The sequence below is a fragment of the Salvelinus alpinus genome, chromosome 7 (genome assembly GCF_045679555.1).
Source record: "Salvelinus alpinus chromosome 7, SLU_Salpinus.1, whole genome shotgun sequence".
In the NCBI taxonomy this organism is placed as follows: Eukaryota; Metazoa; Chordata; class Actinopteri; order Salmoniformes; family Salmonidae; genus Salvelinus; species Salvelinus alpinus.
This window is the reverse complement of record NC_092092.1, coordinates 31260986-31276409: the sequence shown is the minus strand read 5'-3', so window position 1 is coordinate 31276409 and position 15424 is coordinate 31260986. Positions and strand designations below refer to the sequence as shown.

Here is a 15424-nt window from a genome sequence, read left to right as displayed (position 1 = left end):
TATTTGAGAATACATTTATTTGAGAATATTTTTCGTGAACAGACATGTTTCTAGACATGCTTCTGTCTGTTTAAGGCTGTCATCTCCAAACCAGCCCCCCCCCCCAAGGAGATTTTTATTGCGGATCTACAGATCTCAAAAACGACCTCTCCAAAAACCATATGACAGATATCTGTTACGAAGAACTTTAACCCCTGGGATATGGTTAAGGTTGACAAGCACTCAAATCTATTGGTGATATGGGGATCTGTTGAGTGTAAGCTGATCTAACTGACTTACTCTAGTAAACGACTCCGATTCTGAACTTTGACCTCCAGCTGTGCTTCAGAAGACTGCGGGGTGGGGCGGTGTGTTATCGTTCCTGCTGGATGGAATTAAAGTCCGATAAAGAGAGGGATAAAAGAAAAGGAAGAGATGATGGATAGATGTAAATCACAAACGCACCTGGCCACATAAATACCCAAAGTGCCCAGAAATAGATGGAAGGAATGAGGGGGAGAGAGAGAACGTGTGTAGTGGATAGAAAAGAGACAGAAGGGGAGAAATTAAAGAGAGAGGAGAGCGAATGAAAGGGAGACAGCGAGGCAGAAATTCCTCTGGCCAGATTCAGGCCAGTGGCTGCAGTCAATAGATCTGGGACACAATAACACAACCATTCTTTAATTTCCTGGACAGAACATTCAAAGCTTTATCCAGAGAACAGCATGAAAATAATTGTATGATCAAATACTACTTTCATCTTATGTATAAAATACAGTTTATGTTGAACCCAAGACAACCGTACAAGAATGGACACACACTCCAATTGAAAAGGCAGTATGACGTTTGTTTTATTTACCATCCTATCATCATCATCATCAGCAGCGATATATGTACATTTGTAAAAAATATTCCCGCTAAGCTCTTTGAATAGGCCATTGAAAATGAGACAAGAAACGTTGATACCAATGTCCATAGTCTGTCCAGTAGATGGTCAAAAACACAGAACATAGGAAATAGCACAAATATACACTGTGGGTAGAAAGGACATAATGTTGTAGAGCCCAAAACTAATAGTAATATATACTGTACCATAACAGATGGGTTGATACTGTAAGAAACCATTTTACAGGAGGATGGAATAAAGAAACTAACTCAAGTTTCAGTCAAGAGGCTTATGCCATAACTAGGCTACTTTCTAGGTAGGGTGGTTTTCCCAATGGATAGTCTTTAGCTAACATCAAAACACTGTTTCTTGTCGACATAAAAAAAAAACAGATCAATGCATAACTTCAACAGGGTGCTGACTGGAGAGCTGGATGAAAAAGGAACCTTATGTTGATATCAATGCAGAAATGACAGAAAAATTATCTTATTGAATCTCAAGTCAGGCTTGAGTCCTTTGACCATATGTTGTAGATCCAATCCCAGAGACCGACGGCAGTAGAGATGCAGAGGTTTTGTACAGCCAGAAATGTTCATGTGACATCCATATTGTCTGAAGACATTCTTTCACTCTCCCTCTTTTTGCATTTAGTAATACAGCCACACAGCTCAATGCACACACACACACACACACACACACATTCATCCATCCATTCAAAACACACATACTTCCTCTCCCCATGCCGGTTCACTGCTTGGCTTTCTTCTGGATGGTGCCAACGGCGGAGATGACGGTGGTCTTGGTTCCGCTGGCGGTGGTTGTCACGGAGACCACCCCTGGCAGGGTTGCCGTGGTAGTGAGCAGTGCGGGCTGGGCCAGGGTCACGGGCACTGCAGAGTCCCACTTACTCTTCCTCTTCTGAGCCTCTGCTGGGGGTGGAGAGGCGGGAGAGAGAGAAAGTGAACGGGAGAGAAAGGGAACCAGATATACTCTATAATCTTAACCTTTTTCTCTTTCAGGAAGGTCACAACCTAAAATCAGTCAAGGATGATAATGTTTCTATGGAGTGTGGGGGCTCATCTGCCAGTGACAGTAGAAGAGGTGTTGGTGGTGATAGCTGTCTCGGGGTTGGAGCTAGGGGTTGATTTGGAACACAGTTGTGTGTGTTGTGAGTGTACCTGTAGCTGTGGTAGTAGCTGTATTGGTGGTGGGAACTGCTGCATTGGTGGGGATTGTCCCCTTCTTAGTGCCCGTCACAAACTCAATCTAGGAGAGGAGAGAGGAGACAAAATACTTCACCATACTCATGCTGCAGAAGGCTGAGCGGAGCCGGGCTGGGTTGTGCTGACATTGTGTTGTGATGAGCCTTAATCTCTTGGCAGGACACTTCTCTGGAAGTGTGTGGAGAAAATAAACTAGAGGCTGCTGGTGGCAACATGCCCCTGACACACAGACTGATAAAAGAGAACGGCCCGGTCTGTGATTTGTAAAACAGTAAAGGAGAGGAGTAAACGTACGTACAGGGTCGGCAAAGCTATTTTCTCTGAACAGGTACACTACATAACCAAAAGTATGTGGACACCCCTTCAAATGAGTGGTTTCGGCTATTTCAGCCACACCCATTGCTGACAGGTAAAATAAATAAATCGAGCACACCGCCATGCAATCTCCATAGACAAGCATTGGCAGGAGAATGGCCTGTACTGAAGAGCTCAGTGACTTAACGTGGCACCGTCATAGGATGCCACCTGTCCAACAAGTCAGTTCATCAAATTTCTGTCCCGCTAGAACTGCCGCGGTCAACTGTAAGTGCTGATATTGTGAAGTGGAAATGTCAAAGAGCAACAACGGCTCAGCCGCAAAGTGGTAGGCCACACAAGCTCAGAATGGGACTGCCGAGTGCTGAAGCACGCTGAAGCACTAAGAAATAGTCAGTCCTCAGTTACAACACTCACTACCAAGTTCCAAACGGCCTCTGGAAGCAACATCAGCACAATAACTGTTCATCAGGAGCTTCATGAAATAGGGTTCCATGGCCGTGGAGCTGCACACAAGCCTAAGCTCACCATGCGCGATGCCAAGCATCGGCTGGAGTGTTGTTTAGCTTGCCACTATTGGTCTCTGAAACATTGGAAACGCGTTCTCTGGAGTGATGAATCACGTTTCACCATCTGGCAGTCCGACGAATGAATCTGGGTTTGGCGGATGCCAGGAGAACGCTACCTGCCCGAATGCATAGTGCCAACTGTAGAGTTTGGTGGAGGAGGAACAATGGTCTGGGGCTGTTTTTCATGGTTCGGGATAAGCCCCTTAGTTCCAGTGAATGGAAATCTTAACAGTACAGCATACCATTCTAGACGATTCCAACTTTGTGGCAACACTTTGGGGAAGGCCATTTCCTGTTTCAGCAGAAATGTACATACAGAAATGTTTTGTTGAGATCGGTGTAGAAGAACTTGACTGGCCTGCACAGAGCCCTGACCTCAACCCCACCGAATACATTTCAGATTGAATTGTAACGCCGACTGCGAGCCAGGCCTAATCGCCCAACCTCAGTGCCCGACCTCACAAATGCTCGTGGCTGAATGAAAGCAAGTCCTCGCAGCAATGTTCCAAAATCTAGTGGAAAGCCTTCCCAAAAGAGCGGAGGCTGTTATAGCAACAAAGGGGGGACCAACTCCATATTAATGCCCATGATTTTGGAATGAGATGTTCAACGTGGATGTCCACATACCTTTGGCCACGTAGTGAATATGTTTTTAACAGAGGTTGGGGATGGGGTTAAGAGGAGAGCAGGCATGGTTTTGTTTTGTGTGTGTGTGGGGGGGGTGAAAACGTGTGTATTGGAATTCAGGTTACCTCAGGTCCCCTCTTCAAGTCAATAAAAGCGCCCGTGTCCCTCACCTTCGTCCTGTCCTTCTTGGCTTTCTCCAGTTTATCCATCTCTACCTTCTGAGCTTTGGCTGCAGGGAGGGAATGAAAACAGTTCAGCTGATAGGACTACCACAGACTGGCAAGCACATACAGCCACAAACAAGCACATATGCCTGTCCGCACACATACACACCAATGACTTCCTTACCCAGTGCCTCATAGTAAGAGTCCTCTGACCAGCCGTGAGGATCAAACATGTCTTTAGGGTAGTTGGTTCCCAGTTCATCAATGCCACAGAACTGAATGAGTTTCTCATAGATACTGCAAAGACACACATAGACATGTCAACAAAAGTATCTGGAAAAGCATCCCACGTATCGTCGACGTGTTCATAACTCTGTGTGTGTGTGGCATGAATTAGTGCGTGTGTGTGTGTATATGTGTGTGTACCTGGGATTCCTGAACTCTTTCTTCTTCTGAATGTGGTTGTTTGTGTCAAAGTCTCCATGTAGATTCTTTTCATACAGCTTCTGGATCTTCTCCTGTTGACAGAAAACCAACATATCTGATCAGTAGAACATAAGAGTCAAGTCCCCACTAGTATAGTTTTTACGACAAGCACTTTGTTCAAGCACTGTTGTGATGTGTATGTATCACAAGCCTAGATATTTCAGTAAAGCCAGGTGCAGTTGTCCATAACTGGAATTGAAATTGCGTCCTTTGGCCTCCAAACCTACCAGTGTATGAACAGCACAGAATGACTGGTCAATTGGTAGAGAGGCGTAACATGTCAGCTTAGCCCCTACAGTGTGTTAATCAATGCGAAACAAGGCAGCTGAACTTGGCAAAGGCTGAAGCCAGGGTCTTTACTCCAGCCTTGATCCATTCAGAACCAGTCAAACGTTTGGCCACACCTACTCACTCCAGGGTTCTTCTTTATTTATACTATTTTCTACAATGTAGAATAATAGTGAAGACATCAAAACTATGAAATAACACATATGGAATCATTCAGTAACCAAGAAAGTGTTAAACAATCAAAATATATTTTAGATTATTCAAAGTAGCCACCCTTTGCCTTGATGACAGCTTTGTACACTCTTGGCATTCTGGTGTACAGAAGATAGCCCTATTTGGTAAAAGACCAAGTCCATATTATGGCAAGATAAGTAAAAAGAAACAGCAGTCCATCATTACTTTAAGACAGGAAGGTCAGTCAATCCAGAAAATGTCAAGAACTTTGAACGTTTCTTCAAGTGCAGTTGCAAAAAACATAAAGCGCTATGATGAAACTGGCTCTCATGAGGACCGCCACAGGAAAGGAAAACCCAGAGTTACCTCTGCTGCAGAGGATGAGTTCATTAGAGTTACCAGACTCAGATTGCAGCCCAAATGAGTTCAAGTAACAGACATCTCAATACAACTGTGCAGAGGAGACTGTGTGAATCAGGCCTTCATGGTCGAATTGCTGCAAAGAAACCACTACCAAAGGACACCAATAATAAGAAGAGACTTGCTTTGGCCAAGAAACAGGAGCAATGGACATTAGACCGGTGGAAATTTGTCCTTTGGTCTGATGAGTCCAAATTTGAGATTTTTGGTTCCAACCGCCGTGTCTTTGTGAGACGCAGAGTAGGTGAACGGATGGCTCCCACCATGACGCATGGAGAAGGTGTGATGGTGCTTTGCTGGGGACACTGTCAGTGATTCATTTAGAATTCAAGGCACACTTAACCAGCATGTCTACCACAGCATTCTGCAGCGATACGTCATCCCCCCTGGTTTGCGCTTAGTGTGTTAGTGTGTGTTTTTCAACAGGACAATGTCCCAACACACCTCCATGTTGTGTAAGGGCTATTAAACCAAGACGAGAGTCATGGAGTTCTGCATCAGATGACCTGGCCCCCACAATCCCCCGACCTCAACCCAATTGAGATGGTTTGGGATGAGTTGTACCGCAGAGTGAAGGAAAAACAGCCAACAAGTGCTCAGCATATGTGGGAACTCCTTCAAGACGGTTGGAAAAGCATTCCAGGTGAAGATGGTTGAGGGAATGCCAAGAGTGTGCAAAGCTGTCATCAAAGGCAAAGGGTGGCTACTTTGAAGAAACTAAGATATATTTTGATTTGTTTAACACTGTGTTGGTTGCTACATGATTCCATATATGTTATTTCATAGTTTTGATGTCTTCCCTATTATTCTACAATGTAGAAAATAAAGAGAAACCCTTGAATGAGTAGGTATCCAAACGTTTGACTGGTACTGTATATCTGACTGACAGGGCTCTGAATGGAGCCATTGTGTGTCTGCAGTTTCTGAGACCTCAGAGCAATATTTGGCAACCAGGCTCCTGGGAGACGCAGGGAGCTGGGCCAGGGGTATCAACAATGATAAATTAGCCTTAAAACGGACAAGATGGAGGATTGGAATGTTATTGCACTACTGTATCTACAGTACTCAAAACAGTCAGTTCAATTAGGCCAAAAGTAGGACCACAGTATTGTGATGTTTATTTTTTGAGATACAATGGTAATGAGGGCCAGTACAATAATGAGGCATACTAAAACAACACAGACCACACCCTGGCTACTCATTGGCCTGAGTCTTAACTGTCCCCAGCCCTTCCTGTGTGTGCTGGTGTTAGTTGCAGCCTGAGGAAAGGTAGTGATTCATCAGTGATTCACCTGATAGAGGGGTAATTAAGGGAAGGGAAAGGATATACCTAGTCAGTTGCACAACTGATTTAATTCCACCAAAATGTGTCTTCTAAATTTAACCCAACCCCTCTGAATCAGAGAGGTGCGGGGGGCTGCCTTCAGTCGACGTCGTCAGCTCCCGGGGAACAGTTGTTGTGGGTTAACTGCCTTGCTCAAGGGCAGAACGGAATATTTGAACCAGCAACCTTTTGGTTACTGGTCCAACGCTCTGAACCGCTAGCCTATTGAGTAGGTGTGCGCACCATGAGGCAATGCTATACAGTGCTGAGCTGTTCAATCACCAAGACATTCATCTTCACCTGCATTTACTGATCTAAATGTTGCATATTTCTCCCTCATGGTTAGGGTTAAGATTTGGGAAGGATACGCTGATCCTAGATCTGTGCATGATGGCAATGTCTACCGGGAATGCCAACTTATTTCTGAGGAAAACCTTGGAGCAGTGTAAGGATTGAGAGACCGTGTCTAGAGGGATGGAATGTTGACTGACAGAGAGCTGACCACTGAGATGTTTTGTCTGTCTCTTCCTACATGTTGATGTTATTCTCCCACTGGAGGATTCTGCTCTCCAACAGCCTGGAACATTCTTGAACATTTACCAACAACTGCAGAACACTGCTTGTCTGGCAGCTGGCATTGAACTCTTCTCAGACTTTGGCAGGAGGGGCAATTTACAACCTGGAAACCAATATCTCAGACACACACCTTATCTGTTCTCATACCCCGCCAATTTCAGTACATCATGCACTTACCTGTCCGCTAGGGGTGTAACTGTACACATGTTCATACCAAACCTTTCGGTACGTGGACCTTGGTTCAGTCCGCATTGTGACGCTGAATGAATACATAAAAAATATATCCCCAAAATAAAAACACAAGGCTATAGGCCCTGCCTACGCTGCAGTGTATGCCTCAAGTAAATTTGAGCATCATTTTTTTTGTTCCGGCTATTCCGTTAAAACAAGAGGTCTATGCACACTTTGTAATCAAAATTCTAATCTTAATTAGCGCATTTCAAACGGTCCTTTTGTGGAACTAGTTCTGTACGATGGCGAGTGGTGGGGTGGATAAACCAGGAGGACTCTCCACCATTTAAATCTCCAGTTTGGGAACATTTTTGGCTTCCCAGTAGATTACAACGGCGATGGACAGAGAGAGTATGCCACCATTGCTCAATAAGAATAACCTATGCCAAGGGTTTCCAACTCCAGTCCTAGAGTACCCCCGACAGTACACACCTATTGTTGCCCAAGACAAGAACACCCGATTCAACTTGTCAACTAATCATCAAACCCTCAATGAGTTGAAGCCGGTGTTTATTGTCTGGGGCTACAACAACGTGTGCTGTTGGTGGTACTAGAGGACTGGAGTTGGGAACCACTGGCCTAGGCAGCGGCCAACACCTCAAGCGTGTTTTTAACGCCAACATCACCCCAGTATTCCTACCACCGGAGCAAGACGGAAACGCAAAAAAACAACAACTTAGTATCCCCTCTTCATTCAAGCAGCCCTTCGAGGCCAATTCTGACTGGGCCAAAGAAATTACAAGAGCGATAGGTATGTTTATAGCCATGGATATGCGCCCACTCACAGCGGTTTAGAGGAATAGGGGGTTTCAGCACCTCGTGAAAGTGCTCGAGCCACGTTTCCAACTTCACCCACCCGCACCTGTTTCAGCAAACAGGTACTGCCCACTCTATAGAAGCAAACTAAAGCTGAAGTTGTCAATGAATTGGCTAATGCAGCCTGCGTTGCGATGGATGGACCTCCAGGGCTACAGAGAGCTGCTTGACAGTGACAGCCCATCATTTTACACCGGAGTGGGAAATGAGAAGTACGTGCTACAGACACGCTCCTGTTATGAGTCACACAAGTGTGCATAATGTATCTCTTTGTAAGAAAACATTATAGCATAAGCCTATACAATGTCTAAGCCATGTTTACATATCGATTTCACACATATATTGCGCATAGTGTTGTTGCGTAATCGTGTGTTTCCAATTAAGAAAATACAAAGTGATATTCCTGATGGTGCTCTCAGTAGGCATTATATGACTCATGATCATGTGTGGAATCAGGAATACAAACACTTTGGATTTTCTTAAATAAACTAAAATTAACTACGGTAACGGTTTACATTTCATTTTCCCCCCCGCTATGCCGAAACCGAACCGTGAACACAAAACCGCAATAGCTACCGAACCCATGGTTTGGTGAGCCGTTACACCCTTACTGTCCTCCCTCCAGTAGTCTGCTACTTGTTGACAGACAGCTTACCGTGTCACTGCTGACTATGGTGGTACTGCAGGCCAGTGTGACAAATGTGAAAGTGATGGTTGTTTAGACCAGGTGACCAGACCAGTTTAGACAGAGGAATTTCACAGGTATGTAAGATGTGCAAGAGAGGTGGTGATATAGCACAGGCAAGTTCAGGTGAGTTGACATAGGGTTAAGTAGAGATACAGTACATAACTAAGGTAAGTAGGGGTGTGAGTGGACGACAAAGCCCAGGTGGGTCTGTGTGTACCTGTAGGTGACTGGAGCAGCGTCCTGGTGGCTCAGGGGGAATCCGGATCTTGTCGGGTGACATGTTCCTCACTTTCTCGGAGAACAGAGCTGGGGCGGAGATACAGAGAGAAACAACCAATCAGAGGAGCAGACTACAGACAGATCTAGATGCTGTATAGAAGCCCATAACATTCTAGCAGCTACTTCTTTATCTTTAGAAGTGAACCCAGACATGATGTCTGTAAAGTCAGTGAGTGTTGAATCAACATGTTTGGTGCATTCCTAAGCTGACAGTTGTTCTGTGTGTGTGTGTGTGTGTGTATTTGTTTGTTTGTTCGGAGCATCTGGTCCTGGTACGAGACCTAGGCACCACACCCAGTCAGGGAGTGTCTGTTGGGGCTTGTGAAGAGAAACAAGGCTCCCCTTTTTTCAACTCTTCCCTCCTCAACTCTTCCGTTCTTTCTCTGACTCCAGGCCAGGCATTCTTCAGTGTCACTAGAGCCTCCTCAGCGGGAGAGTATTTTACAGTCACTCAGCACCGTCAATCTAATAAGGCTTTAAATCAGGGGTGTTGAACACATTTTGTCCCGGGGGGCGCATTCGTTCGTCAACGAGCTCCGGAGGGCCACACTGAAAACTGGTTATATATCCTCGCTGTCAAAATTTGCTAAACATTGTCCTCTATCTATTGTTTTTGGAACTGTCGATGCTCCTTGACTGTCTAGTGATTATTAGCAACCTGGACAGTCAAACTATGAATGTAGGTCTATTGACTGTGCACAGTGATCCAGAAACCAACCTGATCTCATAGTTTCAAGTTGGGATTTGGCGTAACGTCTAATTTGGACCCATTCATTCCATGTGGTTACATGGTTCAAGAAATTGTAGGAATATAGGTCCATTATGATTTCTACACAGTTTCAATTTGGTTTAAGTCATTTTAAAGTATATTGAGTTTGTTTCCCCCGGATCCGGCCTGCATGTTCGACACCCCTGCTTTAAAACGGTTGAGATTTTTTTGTTGTTGTGTGCGTACACTTTGTATGTGAGAACAGTTAAGTAGGATCCTTTAGCCTGTATTGTAGGTCACATACAGTATGTTGTGTAGTGAAGCAGCTCCTCCATGCACCAAACACACTCCACTTCAGTCCTTACAGGTAGTGTTCTCTCCCTCTCCACTCGTCTCCCCCTCCACTCGTCTCCCCCTCCACTCGTCTCCCCCTCCACTCGTCTCCCCCTCCACTCGTCTCCCCCTCCACTCGTCTCCCCCTCCACTCGTCTCCCCCTCCACTCGTCTCCCTCTCCACTCGTCTCCCCCTCCACTCGTCTCCCCCTCCACTCGTCTCCCCCTCCACTCGTCTCCCCCTCCACTCGTCGCCCTCTCCACTCGTCGCCCTCTCCACTCGTCTCCCCCTCCACTCGTCTCCCCCTCCACTCGTCGCCCTCTCCACTCGTCGCCCTCTCCACTCGTCTCCCCCTCCACTCGTCTCCCCCTCCACTCGTCTCCCCCTCCACTCGTCTCCCTCTCCACTCGTCTCCCTCTCCACTCGTCTCCCTCTCCACTCGTCTCCCTCTCCACTCGTCTCCCTCTCCACTCGTCTCCCTCTCCACTCGTCTCCCTCTCCACTCGTCTCCCTCTCCACTCGTCTCCCTCTCCTTTAACTTGTTTTGCTTGATGCCCAGGTGGAACCAAAAGAAAACCCCCACCCCTCACACTACCCTGCTTGACCTTACCCTTGCCTCTCCTCCCCCACTCCATTCTGCCTTGTGTCTGTAGGTGAGAGGGGTATGACACTCCTACAGGGAGGGGCAGGGCGTTACCCTCTCCTACTGGCTAACTGAGCAAGTACACACACTTGCACAAACAGGGGTCCACGCACACTCACTTGAGTAAACAGAAAGAAACCATAACAGAGTAATGATGTACTCGGTGACAAGCACACACTAAACACAAATATTGCACTTGGCTGCATGAACACTTATGAACAGTAGAAAATACCATGGCCTGGGGTAGGGAAGAACCTGACCAGGCATGTCAGACGCCCTAGCATGAGCATGTGTTGCTTTCTATGAACACAGGCTGCCATGGCCTGGGGTAGGGGAAGAACCTGACCAGGCATGTCAGACGCCCTAGCATGAGCATGTGTTGCTTTCCATGAACACAGGCTGCCATGGCCTGGGGTAGGGAAGAACCTGACCAGGCATGTCAGACGCCCTAGCATGAGCATGTGTTGCTTTCCATGAACACAGGCTGCCATGGCCTGGGGTAGGGAAGAACCTGACCAGGCATGTCAGACGCCCTAGCATGAGCATGTGTTGCTTTCCATGAACACAGGCTGCCATGGCCTGGGGTAGGGAAGAACCTGACCAGGCATGTCAGACGCCCTAGCATGAGCATGTGTTGCTTTCCATGAACACAGGCTGCCATGGCCTGGTGTAGGGAAGAACCTGACCAGGCATGTCAGACGCCCTAGCATGACAGGCTGCCGTCTGTGTGTGCGGCTACAGGCACATAGAAGACATACTGTACAGTGAAAGTGGTCCGAATAAGGGTTGAATATCAGGAACCCGCTACCAAGATTTATCAGCCAAAACCACTTCTCCATTCCCGGAAGACATAACTGCGAGAAACCGAATAAACCGAATAAATTATTTATATGAACAGCATGGCCTGGAATGGAACTTAAATGATATGTGATGTCTAAATGTGGCTTCTCTGCGGCCTTCTCTCTGCAGGATGAATGATCAACGCTCAGGGTGGGGACAGACAGCCCATCTCAGTATGGAGTGCAGATCACAACGCATGTAGACCCATCATCTCATCATGGTCACTTTTTCGTTCTTGTGAAAGGAAGGACTACATTTGCTGCAGCATAGTCTATGCTACAGTAATATAAAGACAGAATGCGTGTCTAATTTACACATCTCCATCTGGTTTTGGGAGGTCGCCTTATTATTTATTTTTTTAAATCATTCAAATGTATTTATAACACCCTTTTTACATTAGCTGATGTCACAAAGTGCTATACAGAGTGGTAAAGATATCATTTTTTTCAATTGCAGCTGCAGAGTTTTAAAATAGCCCATCACTAAAATATAGTTGGTTTAAACTCTCTCTCTCTCTCTCTCTCTCTCTAAAATAGATAATCCTGTTCAAGACTGATATATGTATATAGCAAGTCGAGCTTACCTCTTTCAGGTAATAAATTCAATTAGCCTTATATTTATATTTATATTTAGCTAATGAATGACAGTTTACGCATAATAAGCTTCTAACTTATTGCTTGTCTCTTGAGCAATACGCACGCACCTGGCTTCTCTCCTTTAAAAACGCTCCTTAGCTCTTGGAGTCCCATGCAAGAAAATCTAGACGAGGACAGCTTGCTGGACACAATTGTTTTGTGTTGCATTTCTTATACCAATAGACTATTAGAAAAGGGACACGAGCTCTTGTTTGCTGAATGTTAAATACAGCAGCCAATAGAACTCACGGGTAGATTGAAAGAAGAGCTAACGCGTGATGGCGCTAGGCTATTCAGTTATTTACTCAGACCCATAGCCATTCAGTCTTCGTGCGGAGATGTGAAAACAATCTGCATCTATTTCTAGTCCTATATTATTCAAGCATGACATTAGATTGATGACTATAAAGGACAATGAAACGTATTTAATTGAACTGTTGAAAGCCAAGGAAGGACTAAAGCAACACTAGTGAGAGAAAGAGGTAGGCAGGCTAATAACATCAGGGGAAATATTCTGAAAGGTATATGCGTCAGCCTACTAACTATACAAATAGGCCCTAGTATATTTAAAAATCTAAATTCACTAGCCTATTCTTGCAACTTTGTAGTCACCATGGACTGCACCAGAATAGCATTTTCTCTTTCTGCTTTATCATGGATTGAACAAGGCGCGTAATTACAGTCCACATAACACAGTAGCCTATAATACAGTACAGTAATACAGTCCACATAACACAGTAGCCTATAATACAGTACAGTAATACAGTCCACATAACACAGTAGCCTATAATACAGTACAGTAATACAGTTCACACAAAAATATAACCCTACTGGAGCTGGTTTCATTTACTTAGCCAGGAGAGCATATATCTAGCTATATCTATGTGTCTATGTTTTTCTTTCGTGCAATAGCCTATATATCATACATGTATTGGATAACGGCACAATCATTTGGGCTTTTTTGGGCTTGGGCTCATTAAATGTCTAATGTAGGGCTCATTAAATGTCTAATGTAGGGCTCATAATGTATTTAATGTAGGGCTCATTAAAAGTCTAATGTAGGGCTCAATGTATTTAATGTAGGGCTCATAAAATGTCTAACGTAGTGCTCATTAAATGTCTAATGTAGGGCTCATTAAATGTCTAATGTAGGGCTCATTAAATGTCTAATGTAGGGCTCATTAAATGTCTAATGTAGGGCTCATTAAATGTCTAATGTAGGGCTCATTAAATGTCTAATGTAGAGCTCATTAAATGTCTAATGTAGTGCTCATTAAATGTCTAATGTAGGGCTCATAAGGTTCAGGTAGCATCAGGCTTGATTTTTCGATCAAAGCTCTAATGTATCTATATGCTTTATTATGCTTTTGAATGACACTTTTTGTTTTGGCAGGAAATACCAGGTTACACAGGAGAAAAGTGATTAATTATGGAACATTTGTAAAATACCAGGAAAATATTCAACCCTAGTCTGAAATCACAGCTCCCTCTAAACCACAAGAGGCCCTGCCCTGCATGATCACCTCTGACTAGGCCTGCCTTAAGCTACTTCTGACTAACAGTAGCTTGAACAGGGATTTGATATAGCAAGATAAGAGTATTTTCTTTGGAAAATTAAAGCAACCTTGTGTTAATATGAACACATATTTGTTTTGGAAGATGTTCAAAGTTTGTAAAGCAATAATATGGCAACTGCATGGGCTAGTCCAGAGTGTAGTCTATATTCAGCATATACACACAGAGAAGCTGCAAACATTGACATTGAAAGGCAGGCAGGCAGACAGTGAGACAGACCGGCATTGAGAAAGGCAGTGAGACGTGGCGGTCACTGCCAGACGACCAGAGCGGAAGCCGACAGAGCTCAAGGCTCATTCAACAGCCAGCCAGACAATTCAACTCCCACCATTAAACAGACAAAGCCCATCTTCATGCTGCTTGCTGGCCGGGCACTGCGTGAGACCTTTAGACCAGAACTCTGTGACATTTCCTCCTAACAGAAGCCAACCCAGTGGAACAGAATGGGCCCAGGGATGGAATGTACAGTGACAGTCTCAGGCCATGATGATGAGTCACAGTTAAGACACTGGACAGTGGCTGTGTTTTTCAAAAAGCTTTTGTCAATTTCCCAGTCTGTTTTGTTGGAGTAATGTGGAGAAGGGGTGGGGTTGTACAGAGCATGTATGACATTCTATTTTGGCATTAGCAGGCTCTAGTATACACAGTAGAGGAAGTGAAGGTATGATGGGTACATACTACTGTTTTATGGCCTAAAACTGTAGGGCAGTGTGTATCAGCCAGGGCCACTCCCTGTTCTCTCCTGTCGTCCTGCTGCTGCTTTTGTTACACTCATATCCTGCCTGGCTCCGAACGAACGAACACACACACACACACACACACACACACACACACACACACACACACACACACACACACACACACACACACACACACACACACACACACACACACACACACACACACACACACACACACACACACACACACACACACACACACACACAAGGCGAGGTCAGTACAGGTGCATCAAAGCAGGGACCGAGAGACTGAAAAACAGCTTCTATCTCAAGGCCATCAGACTGTTAAACAGCCATCACTAACATTGAGTGGCTGCTGCCAACATACTGACTCATCTCTTGCCACTTAATAATAAAAGATTGTATGTAATAAATGTATCACTAGTCACTTTAAACAATGCCACTTTATATAATGTTTACATACCCTACATTACTCATCTCATATGTATATACTGTATATACTGTATATACCATCTACTGCATCTTGCCTATGCCGTTCGGCCATCGCTCATCCATATGTACATATTCTTATTCATTCCTTTACACTTGTGTGTATAAGGTAGTTGTTGTGAAATCGTTAGATTACTTGTTAGATTACTAGATAGAGATTACTAGATAGATTACTAGATATTACTGCACCGTCAGAACTAGAAGCACAAGCATTTCGCTACAATTGCATTAACATCTGCTAACCATGTGTATGTGACCAATAAAACTTGATTAGATTTTTTTTTTTTATCCATCAATAATTAGTACAAAATCATTGCACCTGAGAATGACAATTATATTATCCCTTAAAGCTTTTAAGCAATTAACATAATGCGTGCAGTACATTTATTTTAATTTCAGTAGCTAAATAAGGAGGTAGGCATATCAGTTCCAGCTAAAATTTGGATTGGAATC

The 15424-nt window shown here is 44.6% G+C and overlaps 1 protein-coding gene across 4 annotated transcripts in view; it reads right to left on the bottom strand.

Moving 5' to 3' along the window:
* Positions 1–805: 805 nt before the first annotated feature.
* sap30bp (SAP30 binding protein) overlaps positions 806–15424 on the bottom strand; it is a 48095-nt gene continuing 33476 nt past the window's right edge. Inside the window, exons 5-10 of one of the 4 annotated variants that reach the window (XM_071409810.1) lie at positions 8984–9072; positions 4190–4281; positions 3948–4060; positions 3725–3828; positions 2044–2131; positions 806–1794 (exon numbers count right to left, since the gene is read on the bottom strand). In XM_071409810.1, coding sequence (XP_071265911.1) covers positions 1613–1794; positions 2044–2131; positions 3725–3828; positions 3948–4060; positions 4190–4281; positions 8984–9072 — 668 coding nt within the window. In that variant the 3' untranslated portion in view covers positions 806–1612. The remainder of the gene's footprint in view (positions 1795–2043; positions 2132–3724; positions 3829–3947; positions 4061–4189; positions 4282–8983; positions 9073–15424) is intronic. The other 3 variants (XM_071409811.1, XM_071409812.1, XM_071409813.1) reach the window with 3 other exon arrangements.